The 12965-nt window shown below is 46.2% G+C and overlaps 1 protein-coding gene across 1 annotated transcript; it reads right to left on the reverse strand.

Moving 5' to 3' along the window:
- Positions 1-9016: 9016 nt before the first annotated feature.
- On the reverse strand, positions 9017-12526 carry LOC114024183 (5-beta-cholestane-3-alpha,7-alpha-diol 12-alpha-hydroxylase). Its single transcript, XM_027837141.1, has one exon. The coding sequence runs from the start codon at positions 12490-12492 to the stop codon at positions 10966-10968; it is 1527 nt and encodes a 508-aa protein (XP_027692942.1). The 5' UTR covers positions 12493-12526; the 3' UTR covers positions 9017-10965.
- Between the last annotated feature and the right edge of the window lie 439 nt (positions 12527-12965).

Raw genomic sequence — 12965 nt, forward strand, 5'->3', positions numbered from 1 at the left:
ATTTTAAGTGTCTTTGCCACAACCTGGGTTATCTGTGAAATGAAAGCCGGGCCATTGTCACTCCCTAAGGAGCTAGGCAACCCAAAATAGTAACTTCGATACCTCCTGAGCCTTTTCAGTTCTGCATGGAGAAGCTTCTACCCAATTAGTAAAGGTGTCAACAAAAACCACAAGAAATTTGAAATGCCTTCACGGGGGCATATGTGTAAAGTCTATCTGCCAATCTTCACCTGGGTAGGTACCCCTTCTTTGAACAGGTTTGAAAAGGGGGGGAAAGTTTGACTGCCCCTTCAGGATTTACCTGGGCCAAGTTGGACAAGCCCAACAGACTTGTCAGATGGTTTCTCCTAACTTACTGCCAATAAAAGTGGGCATTATCAGACACTAGAGAGTGTTCTTCCCCAGGTGTGTGGCCTGATGGAAGCCAAAAAGAAGCTTCCACTGGCTCTCCTCTGGGACAAGGAGTTGGCCTGAAAGTGTCTGAAACCACTCAGAGGAGGAAAGAGTATCCCCTTTCTTTAGCAAGGGCTTGTTCTTGGGGGCTGTAGAAAGGTGTGAAGGAGTCAGGGAGCTGTGGGTATAAAGGAACCAGTATAGTCAATTGGCGAGCAGCATTCTTTGCTGCAGTGTCTGATAGGAGATTTCCCACAGCCTGATCTCTTTCCCTTTTCTGGTGGCCTTTACAAAAGATAACAGCCATCTCAGATGGCTTTTGAACAGCTTGGAGGAGACATGAAATCTCCTGGGCATGTTTGATAGGGGAATTTTTTTGCTGTCAGATATCCCCTTTCTTTCCAAATTCCATGGGCATGTAGAACATGGAAGTGATGAGGTCTAGAGGTTTAGGGATGCTGCAACTCTGAGATTGCAACATGCAGGTCCTTCCTGACTGAAAGAATTCAACCCAAGCCTTCTTTCAGCCAAAGACAAAGTTTATTAGAACATCCATCATGTTGGGCAGACTCTTGAGGAATCTGAGAATCTGTGAGGCATTGGCTAGATTCTAAGAACCAGAGCAGTGATTAGATTTTAGGAATCTGAGCACCTTAATGGAGACAAGATGGACCTTATATACAGACTGTGGGAGGGACCTAGGAGTGACCAGTAAACTGGAGTGCACAGAACTCCTGGAACATGGACCTCTTGGCCAAGGGAGAATGGAGCCTAGATAGGATTAAGGGTGGGAAATGGCTGGGGACCATAGGGAGGTAAGACAAAGGAAGGCCAGGCTAGGGTAAGGGTAACAGAATTGGGAGATTGGGTGTAGCCACAATGAAAGGCCACTTGATGGGATTATAGCCTCAGGCTAAAGCCAGAGATTTGGCCATGTGGGAAAGTCCAGGGTTTTTCCTTTCTGGGGTCCAGATCTCAACCCCATCAGAAAGCATATTTCGAGTCAGTAGAAACATTTACTCTTTTATTTTCCCCTAGCTCTAGGGCTCTGGTGAGTGCTATTAATTCTGCCTTCTGGGCAGAGGTCCTGATGCGGTTTAGGGGTTCAGGGGTGCTGGGACCCCAAAATCACAACACGCGGGTCTTGCCTGAAAGAATTCGACCCAAGCCTTCTTTCAGCCAAAGACAAAGTTTATTAGAACATCCATCATGTTGGGCAGACTCTTAAGGAGTCTGAACATGGGTAAGCAGTGGCTAGATTACAAGAATCTCAGCATTGGCTAGATTACAAGAGTTTGAGCATTGGCTAGAGAATCTGAGCAGTGGCTAGATTATAAAAATCTAAGCATCTTAATGGAGCAAGATAGACCTTATATACAGAAAGACTGTGGGAGGGATCTAGGAGTGGTCAAGTAGTATATGAGGTAATAGAATTCCAGGGACCTGGACCACTTGGCCAAGGGAGAATGGAGAAGTGGCCTGGGGCCATAGGGAAGTCCACAATGAAAGGTCAGTTGATGGGATTATAGCCTCAGGGGAAGGCCAGAGATTTGGCCATGTGGGAAAGTCCAGGGTTTCTCCTTTCTGGGGCCCAGATTCCAACCCCATCATTCCCCCCTCAAACAAATGGGACCCAAATTCTTTTGGAGTAAGGGGCAAAGGTCTTGGCTTCTGAAACTGCTTCCTGCTGTCAAGGGGCGTAGAGCTGTTCCTGCCTCAAGGGGTCTCAAAGAGGAGGTTGACTGGAACCGAGCACAGGCTGCATCCAGGGAACAATGTGGGGACATTGGCTGGTACCAACTGCAGGTGAATGGCCCATAGTCTGGAAGACAAATCTGACAAAAAAACTGCAGGTCCCAGATATAAAGCAGGAACTAAATTTAGGGCCCAACTTTGAGAGGATAAAACATCCTTAGCTCTGTTTGGATTCAGATCATTCAGTTTTCCAACCACGCAATATCAAATCCACCTCATAGCCAGACTCAGGAATAGCCAGGTAGGTAACATTCCTTTTCAAAGGAACATAATGGGGAAACTGAGCCAGGAGGATCCCATCTTAGACAGATGCTAAAATTTTCTTCTCAGCTTTTCCCAATGCTGACTTCCCACCAGTATCACCTTCTCTGAGTAGCTTGTGGCATTTCTCTCAGATGGTGGATTATTGATTATCGATGGATTATGAACCATCAGACAACTCAAAATAAAATCCTATGAGCTTTTACCTCAAACAGCAAGTTTTACTAATCACAGCTTAGGAAAAACTTTTCCAGGATTTACATCTCAAACTTAAATTTGTCCTGGTGTAAAAAGCCAATCATTAGAGATTTCTATACACTTGCAAATTCTCAGCAAGCCATGCATAACCCAAACAAACTTTTTGGCTAGTTTACACATTAAAACAATAAACAATAGCTAAATTAAATTAAATTATTTAAAGTTGCTTGACATAACTGATACAGAAAGTTCCCCAATTTGAAACTTGAAACAAACCCATTACCAATCAGGTGACTTCAGTTTTGTTAAATGCACTTCCAAATTACTTAACACAGAGAATCAACATCTCATCATTAACAGTTAAAATGACAAATTTAAAAGAGCGTGCTTACCCAAGTTCAGAGGCCAGCTTCTTTACCTTGAGCAGGATGTGCTGAACCTGGGTGATGCTTCCAGGCAAAGGTTGCCCCAGAGCCCAAGGCCATTTCCAGTAGGGCCCACACCATAGTTGCTGTCCTTCCTTTTCCAGGTGGGGGAGGGTGAAATCAAAGGTGTTTCAAAATTCCCTAATGATCAATCACAAAACCTCCAGAATATGCCAAGATACTTTTAGCTGTTCTAACTTTCCCTGTAACCTCCATGAAGGAGGATTCAGGGGTGTAGAGGGAAGGGAGTAAGCAAGCCTCAGGGAACCAAAAAGCAACTGCAGTTTTTCCTAATTCCCTAGCACCGAGGGAATTAACAGATATACTTCCGGATAGGGTGTCCATCCTTGTCCTCTATGCTGCGGAAGGTGTACCCAGGTCCATGGCCTCGAACTGACCCACTGGAGCGAGAGCCTGAGAGTGTCAGGCCAAGTGTGAGACAGCCTCATAACTGTCTGCCAGAAAAGCACCTCCAAGCTTGGAGAGTGACCCTAACTGCAGAGCAAGAAAGGAGGGGAGGGAGGCTTACATACCTTCCAGTCTTGGCTGGAAAAGAACTTGGGGTTAGGAAGTTTCCCCATACGGCCACCAAAATTATGTGGTTTAGGTGTTCAGGGGTGCTGGGACCCCAAAATCACAACATGCGGGTCCTGCCTGAAAGAATTCGACCCAAGCCTTCTTTCAGCCAAAGACAAAGTTTATTAGAACATCCATCATGTTGGGCAGACTCTTAAGGAGTCTGAACATTGGTAAGCAGTGACTAGATTATAAGAATCTAAGCAGTGGCTAGATTATAAGAATCTCAGCATCTTAATGGAGACAAGATGGACCTTATATACAGAAAGACTGAGGGAGGGATCTAGGAGTGGCCAAGTAGTCTATGAGGTAATAGAATTCCAGGGACCTGGACCACTTGGCCAAGGGAGAATGGAGAAGTAGCCTGGGGCCATAGGGAGGTCCACAATGAAAGGCCAGTTGATGGGATTATAGCCTCAGGGGAAGGCCAGATTTGGCCATGTGGGAAAAGTCCAGGCTTTTTCCTTTCTGGGGCCCAGATGCCAACCCCATCAGTCCCAGGGGGCAGGGGTTTGGCCTCTCTAGTTTGGTGGAGGCTAACCACTGCATGTCCAGCTCCCCTAACCCCTTGTTAAGAAAGCTTAAACCATCTGTGTACCACACTAAGTCGGGGTTCAGAAGAGAAAACTCTTTTAGATCAGATTGACTGGCATAAACGCAATCTAAAGTCTCCTCACAATCATGAACCAGAGCACCTGAGTGGACACTGTCTGGAAAAAGGGTTGCTGGGTTGAGTGTGTAGCACACCCGAAGGATTAGGTCAGGGGTATGTAAGAGCAAGGCTTGCTATTTAGTGAGCCTGTTGCTAGCCAGCCACTGGTGGCCCTTTGCTTCCAGGATGCTCTGAACTGGGTGGGGAGTCAGGACTTCTAGGGGCTGGCCAAGTGTAAGTTTAGAGGCTTTTTCAGTTAGAATGACTGTAGCAGCCACTGCCTAGAGGCATGCAGGCCATCTAGCAGCTCCAGAGTCTAATTGTTTTTAAAAATAAGCAGCGGTTCTAGGGTCAAGTCCTAAGGACTGGGTCAGGACTCCCAAAGCCTGTCCTCTCCTTTCATCCACTAACCCATCTAGGTTGGGTAGAGCCAATGCTGGTGTGGTGGTCAATTTAGATTTTACGATCTCAAAAGCTTTAGCCTGGTCAGGGCCCCACTCTAGAGGGGGTGAGTCAGAGCCATGGGTAGAGTCATAAAGGGGCTTAGCAAGAAGACCAAAATTAGAGGTCCAGAGTCTACACAATCCAGCCATGCCTAGAAAAGTTTGAAGTTGTTTCTTAGTGGCTGGGACAGGGATAGACAGGATCGTCTTTTTCCTCTCTGTGGTTAAGGAGCAATGGTAGGTGTTAGTTCGTGGCCCATATGCTTTACAGACTGGCATGCTATCTGGACTTTGTTCAAAAAGACCCTATAGCCTCGAATGCCCAAGAGCTTCTGTGGCAGCAGCCAGAGAAGCCTCCCAGGTGGGGCTATGAATAAGAATATCGTCCACATACTAAATTAAGCTACTATCCCCTAGTTCCAGGTCCCTTAAATCCCTCCCCAAAATCTGGCCAAATAATTGAGGGCTATCCTGAAACCCTTGAGGCAAGACTGTCCACGTTAGCTGACATGGACTTGATTTCCCAGGGAGTGTCCATTCAAAGGCAAAAATAAATTGTGAATCCATGTGAAGAGGTATGCAGAAAAAGGCATCTTTGAGATCCAGGGTGGAAAACTTATTGGATACTCCCAGGGATCTGAGTGAGTATAGTATATGGGTTAGGGACTATGGGGTGTATTGGAATAACAGCTTCATTAACAGCCCTGAGATCTTGAACCATTCTGTATTCCCCCTTAGGCTTTTTGACAGGAAGGACAGGGGTATTATATGGAGATTGACAAGGAACAAGGATTTTATACTTAAGGAACTTTTCAATTATTGGTTGTAGTCCCTTCCAGACCTTGAGCTTAATTAGATGTTGATGGCGATGGGGGAACACATTAGAATCTCAAAGGCAAACAACAGCTGGAGTGGCATGAGTACCTCACCCAGGAATTCCCTGATCCCAAACAATTGGCTCAACTGTCTCCCACACTTCCAGGGAAACATGGGGAGGTCTGGTGAACAGAAGGAAAAGGGAGATGGGAGACTTAACTAGAGAAAGATTGGCTTCCCAATTTCACCATCAGATCCCTTCCCAACAAAGGGGTAGGATAAGAGGAGATGATAAGGAAGGAGTGTTCAAATAACAGATCTTCAAATAGGGAGGGGACAGGGTATGTCTCACAACATCCCTCAGTTTTCCCTTCGATACCCATGACCCAACAGGTCAAGGGGTGAGTAGGGACAGAGTAATTAGTTAAAACAGAGAAAGTAGCCCACGTGTCTAATATAAAGTGGGTAACCTTACCTTCGGCCTCAATTTCCACCCAGGGCTTGGCAAGAGAGATGGGAAACGTGGGGGCACTGCCAAGCCCCAGGCCCTCCCATCATTCCGAGTCTTGAGAGGACTGGAGGACAGAGTACAGGGGGGCGGCTCCACCACTTCTCCAACCTTGGGGACAATCCTTCCTCCAATGTCTCTCCTGGTCACATGTTGGGCACAGTCCTGGGTGCCTCCTCTGGGGGGGGTGCCCTAGAGGGGCACTCCTTGGACCAGTGGCCCTCCTGGTGGCATTGAAAGCAGGTTTCCCCACTGCTGAGTGACCAGAAGCACCCTCGGGCCTTTTCCTGGCCATGACAGCAGCCAGGAATTGAGCATGTTCTTTGTCTCTAGCCCTCTCCCTACGTTGTTTCTCCTCTGTTGTTAAAGACTCCAAAGGCCATCTCCAATATTTAGGCCTGAGGGATTTGGGGCCCCATCATCAATTTCTGCAATTTCCTCCTAATATCTGGGGCAGACTGATTAATGAAATACATGCTAAGGACTGCTGCTTCTTCTGTAGAGTCAGGATTTAAATTCATGTACTTTTTAATAGCTTCTACTATCCTGTCTTGGAAAAGGGCAGGATTTTCCTTTTCTCCCTAAGTAATTTCCTTAGCTTTTTGAAAATTTACTTGCTTTTGAAATGCCATTTTCAGGCCTTCTAACAGGCAAATTACCACGTGGTCTCTCTTTCCCTACCCTCATTCTTCTGATAATTCTATCCCAGGTCACTAGCAGGAACAACAGCTATTCCTGGGGGGTTATTTTGTGTGGTCATTGCTAGCAAAATGATCGCCAAATTTTTAGGTTTGTCCCCAGATTCTCCTCTTCTCAGTGGTACAACAGGTGGAAAAGAGAACATGCAAATCACCCCAAGAAAGCTCAAATTGTAGGGACATGTCCCTGAACCCCTCAGTAAACTTAGTGGGATCTTCAGAGTATTGACCCAGTCTTTCTTTAACCTGATTAAGATCTGAAATGGAGAATGGAACATGCACCCTAACTGTCCCATTAGTAGAGGCAGATACTTTCTTTAAAGGAAAAAACCCTGAAGGCAATGTGGGAACAGGGGCTTTCAGGGGAGGAAGATAGGAAATCTCACTTCTTGTGAGCGAGGGACTGGGGAGTCCCGGCTGAACTAGACTGGACTGCAAGGCTGGGGAACTGGCTGGCCGGGGAAAAGATTAGCTGGCACCGGAGGAAGTGGAGGGATCAGAGGAGGAGATACCACCGAAACTGAGGCCAAGGCCAGGGCCTGGGTGGTCCTTGCCTCAGGGGGAAGGGCCAGGGGAGGAAGTGCCGAGGCAAGACCCTTGTCCAAAGCCTGAGTAGGGGTCTCCTCGGGGGTAAGGTCCTGGGGAGGAGGCGAGTAGACGTCGCCTCCAGAACAGGGGCCTGGGGAGGAAATGCAGGATAGGTGACATGGAAGGTGAACGAGGCAGGACCCCAAGGAGAGTAGGCCAGAGGAAAATGGAAGGGAAACCAAGAGAAAGAGGGGGAGGGCAAGGAGGAGGGATGGGAAACAAGGTGGGGCAGGGGAGAATGGGGAGCTGTAGGAGGGGTCGAGGGGGAATGGGGAACAGAAGGAAGGTTGGGGAGGAATAGGGAGCAGAAAGAAGGGTTGGGGAGGAACGGGGAGCAGAAAGAAGTGTTAGAAATAAGCCCTTAGAGAAATAAAGCCTTCTAGTTAAAAATAAAACTAAGCTCGGAGTGAGTGAAGAATCATTTATTTTATGGTTCTTGGGAGAACTGGGCAGAACCTTTCAGAAGAGACCTCGCCAATTACAGAAGCAAGAAAACATTTTATACTGTTAGAATGCCGTGACTCCTCCCTTCCAGGCCCGGATTGGTCTGTTCCTTTCCAGGTTACAATCTTACACATCCACCCATCCCATGTCCCCCTGACATGCCCCCCCCATCCCTCATCATCCAAAAGCCCATGCCCTTTGTCCTACTTAGGGCTAGTTAAAACCGGCCCTTCTCATTGCCTTGCCCTTTCAGGGTATTGCAACCTTGTTAAAACAATGTAACTTGTTATTAGCAAATTCTTTGTTGATGTTATAAGATGTCAAAGCTTATCTTAAATTGTGGGAGCATACCTTGTCCCTTACAATCCCATCTCTTTTTCTTTACAAAAATCATGCTCCCACACTCTCTTTTGATCTCTTTCAAACTTTTTTAGCATGAGCTATCTCCGTCTTTTCCATCATAATCCTTACTTCTCTGGCCCCATGACTTGTGAATTGGTATACTCTTCGGGTGGGGATCTCTTAGTCAATGTGGTTTCTATCAATCTTTGAACTAATCCTCTTATACAGGGGACTATGCAACATCCCACAATAGTCATAATTGCTATACCTACAATAAGGGAAGTTATCAGAGACACTGCTACCCCTTTCCACTTTCCAAACCACCTTTCCAGTCAATTAGTGATGGAGTTCCCCACCCCTGCGTTTTGGGCCAACCCTTGGGATCAGACTCCACCTTCCTTGATCAGCAGTGGTTAAACCTTGCAATGCCTTAGTGATGGTTCTATCTGGGGCTGTGCTACTGGGCAACATTTCAATAGGGACTTAAAACAATATGGGAGAAGGCAGGGATAAATTGACCGACACATTGACAAATTAAAAAAGGGGGCAGTCCCCTTATTAAGTACAGATACAGGGACCCAAAAGTAATGATAAATTGTCCATTTAAAGCTTCAGAAGTCTCTTCTCATACAGCTGTCCGGCACTGTAGACATCATCCAGCGAAGTCCTCTGGTCTAAGTGCCATTCAAACAGTGTCCAGCAGATAGGTGTGAAATGGTACCTCAGAGTTGTTTTAATTTGCATTTCTAGAAGCAATAGTTATTTAGAGCATTTTTTCATATAACTATAGATAGCTTTGATTTCTTCATATGAAAACCACCTGTTCATATCCTTTGACCATTTATCAATTAGGGAATGTTTTGTATCCTTATAAATTGGACTCAGTTCTCTGTATATTGGAGAAATGAAGTCTCTTTTTTAGGGTTTTCTTTTTATGGGAGAGAAATGAAGTCTTTATCAAAGACACTGACTGTAAAAATTATTTCCCAGCTTAGTTGAATGGTCTTAATGGATAATTTAAGCTGTGCTAATATCTCTCTCTAGGCTTAAAGGAGCCAAGAGAGCCAAAAAACTTGTGGCCATCAGTCAAGGCAACGTCTGTCCAAACAGTACTGGTAAAAGACTGACAAATCTGTACTCTGGGATACAATTTGGTAGCACCCTGAAGGAGACAGCAGCCAAGGTGGGATATAAAAATATACATGAATTGAAAGATGGGTTAAATTTTCATAGATAGAGATATGGAGGAGAATATTCTGGGCAGAGTATCATGGGGTTGAAAGCTGGAAGGGATTAGAGATCACCTAGTCAGACTCTCATTGTATGGAAGAGGCAGCTGAGCCTTACAGAGGGGAAATGACATCAAACATCAAGCATCTATAGCAGAAAGCAAAGCTGGGATTTGAACCCTGGTTTTTTGATTCCAAGTCCATGCATAAGCAGAACTCTGCCTATGTAGCAAGTCAGAGCATCTTTGAGAAACTGTGAATGGTCCACTTGAAAGGGAAAAGATGGTATGAATAGGGGACTTATGGGAGAAGAAGGTGGGTAAGAAAGGGCGGGACCTGGCCGTTGGGGAGCTTGACTGCTGGGTTAAGGAATTTGGACCTTATCCCACAGGCAATAGGAGAAGCAGGATATCCTTGAGCTATGGAGTGTTGGTGTCAGAGTTCCTTTTGGGAGATGAATCTAGTAGCCTATATCAATGGGATTGGTGAGATCAGGAGGCTGGGCAGGAGAGTATTGCAACAGTCCAGATGAGAAGCGATGCCCCACACATCCAGGATTGTGAGAGTGGGTATGGAAAGAATCGGACAGATGTGAGAGAGATTGAAAAGGAAGAACTTAGTTACTGACTGGCTATGAGGAAAAGAGAGAAGGAGGTTAGAGTTAAAAATTGCTCCATGCGCAGAGAGTCTGAGTGCCTGGGAGGATGGTGGTGCAAAAAAAAAATGTAGAGGTACAAGTTAGGGAAAGGTCCCAGCCTTGGGAAAATAAAGATGATTTCAGTCTAGGATGTATATAGCTGGGACATCAAGATGCAGCTAGCCAAAGGCAATCACACATTCTGGACTGGAAGTTGACCAAGAGTTTGATCTGGAACGTAGCCATGGAATGATCTGAATAGAGGTTCTAACTGTACTCTAGGAGGGAAAGAGATTACCAAGGGGGAGAGTGAAGAGAAAGAATAGAACCTTGGGAGCTCAGGGGCAGGAGAAAGAGAAGAGGCATGCAGAAGAGACAGAGAAAGAGCAGACAGATAGAGGAAGAGAGTGGGGTCACAGAATCCAAGATGTCCTATAGACGGCTGTTCACTCCTAGAACCTCAGCCTGGAAGGGACCTCAGAAGCGATTGAGTCTGACTTGTACTTGAGCAAGAATATCCCAGACAATATCCCTGAAAAAAGAGTTGTCTAATCTTTGAATGCTAATGTTCAGTGGCACTGGCCCACCAACCTACCCCCACTGTGAACAATACCATGGGACAGCCCTAATTGTTTGGAGGTTTCTCCCCCTGTTATTCAAGTGAAACCAATCTCTCTGCAACCTCTACCCACAAGCAGAAGAGGAATCAGTCAAGGAGATTAAGGAAGAGTCAGAGAGGAAGCCCAGGGAGAAGAGAGTCTTCAGGAGGAAGGGATAGCCAAGAGCGTCCAAAGCTACAGAGAAGTGAAACATGTCTGAGAAGAGACAATAGGATGTGTTGATTGGGAAGGGCATTAGAGAGCAATTTAGTAGGGTGGTGAGGCCAAGATCTATGTTATAGGGGATGAGATTCTGGGGAATTGGTGTTTAGTTAGAAATGGGAAAGAGTGCCTCTGCCCCACTGCATCCTTGGGCTTGTGCAAAAGATTTCACACTCAAACTAGAAGTGTATCCGATATCGGAACTGGACATCATGTATTGGCTGCATGGCACCAAGTCCCCAGCGCTTTACATTGATTGAAGGGATCTTCACCTCCTGATCAACTAACTCTATGTCATATTGTGTGACCATCAAGAGCACAAACATCTTTATCTTATTGAGGGCAAAGAACCTCCCAGGACAGATGGTGATGCCACTACCCCATGGCAACATGTGTGACTTGATCCTTCTCCCTTGCTTGTAGAAAGTTACCTTTCTGCTGCCATCAGGGTTCAGGAAACGGTCATATTTGAATGTAGTAGGATCTGGGTAGATTTCTGGATCCATATGGAGAAAAAGGTAGGGGAAGATGAAAACTGCATCTCCTTGGCGGAGGGCATATTCCCTGCCATCATCCATTTTCAGGATCATGTCCTCCATGACAAACTTGGTCAGGTGAGGAGCAACGACCATCCGTAATGTCTCCTCCATGACACTGTCCAGCACTGGGGTCTGCTGCAGCATGCTATACTCAACAGTGATGGGCACCCCACCTGGTCTCATCTCTTGCCCCATTTTCCTGAGGACTCTTTCTGCCTCCTCCCTCACAGCCTTCAGAGCCTTGGGATTCTTCAGGAGGAAGAGGAGGGTCCAGAAGGGCACTACGCTTGAGTTGCCCTGGGAAGCCCAGAGTGCTACCAGGTTATACTTGCTCTGTTCTATCTCAGATATTCCAACATCAGACAGCAGCTGCTGAGTGGAACGGATCCATCCACTCACATTATCCTTCTCCATGATGTGCTGTGGAGAGAGAATATCCCAGAAGAAATGTTTTAGCCTTCTTATTTCTTGCTTCTCCTTGGGCAGGAGCAGAGAATAAATCATCTGTGGAAGAAGAGTGTCAAATTTCCTGTACTCTTCAAAGATTTTCTGGGATTGGAGCAGATCCTGAGCATGACCTGCCTTGCCATTAGTAGGTAAGTTCCCAAACAAGGCCAGGTAACCAGCTCTAAAGACAGTGCTATGGCAGTATTGAAATAGCCCATCCTGCTTCCACTCCTGGGGTCCTGATCTCAGACCAGCATCAGGTTCTAGCATCAGGATCTTCAGGCTATCCATTACGGCCTGGGTTATCCCAACTAAATCAGTACCCGTCAAGTGCTTTGAAGTGTTACTCCTGGTCATATTTTTCTGATCTTTCAGTCTTTGAAACTCAAAGACTTGGAATACCAGCTCATGTGAAAACTTATGAGGTTCCAGCTTGCTTTTGTCCTCCTTCAGAATGGCATCAAAAGAAAAGGGGTCTGTGACAAAGGTGATGTATCGGCCACCAAGCTGAACAGTGAAGATGTCCCCGTGACGTTCTTGCATCCTCTTCAGGAAATTGGAGGCATCCTTATAGAAGTCCCTGCCATGGCCCAGCCAGGGAATAAAGCCTTTGTCCAGAGGGGGCTCTCTGGGTCTCCTCTGGCGCAAGGCCCCCAGCCTATACAGCACTACCAAGACAGTGGTCACCAGGACTATAAACACAGGAGCCCAGAATGCCATCACCGCACCACAAGGAATCTGTGTTCCCAGGCCACTCAGGAAAGAATGAAAGTGCTTTTTGAGGATGAGACACTTTTATAAGCAGAGGAAAGACTCCTGCTGCCTGTACCTTGTCCCGTCCCTAACTTTGTCGTTAATTATTACACGGAAGCAGGCCAGAAAACAACTATTGTGCTGCTGAGTTAACTGTTTTCAGAAGGCTGAGGATAGACTAAGGGAGAACAGCCAGAATAGATCAGGAGATATTTAGGGGGAAGGGGCACCAAAATTGTGTTTAAATTGTAGTTTACCTTTTGAGCCCCTGCCAAAAGGCCTTGGGAATCATCAAGGACAGGTAAGTGCACTCATATTTCATCAGCAATCAATTGTTGTTCAGTAAGCATCCTAAAATCCTTTGACTATACCCTGTCAGAGCTGGGAAGGAATTTAGAATACAGAATGGAGAAAGTCAGAGCCAGAAGGACTCTGAAAAT

This window comes from Vombatus ursinus, unplaced genomic scaffold, assembly GCF_900497805.2.
Source record: "Vombatus ursinus unplaced genomic scaffold, bare-nosed wombat genome assembly UNPS02014820.1, whole genome shotgun sequence".
In the NCBI taxonomy this organism is placed as follows: Eukaryota; Metazoa; Chordata; class Mammalia; order Diprotodontia; family Vombatidae; genus Vombatus; species Vombatus ursinus.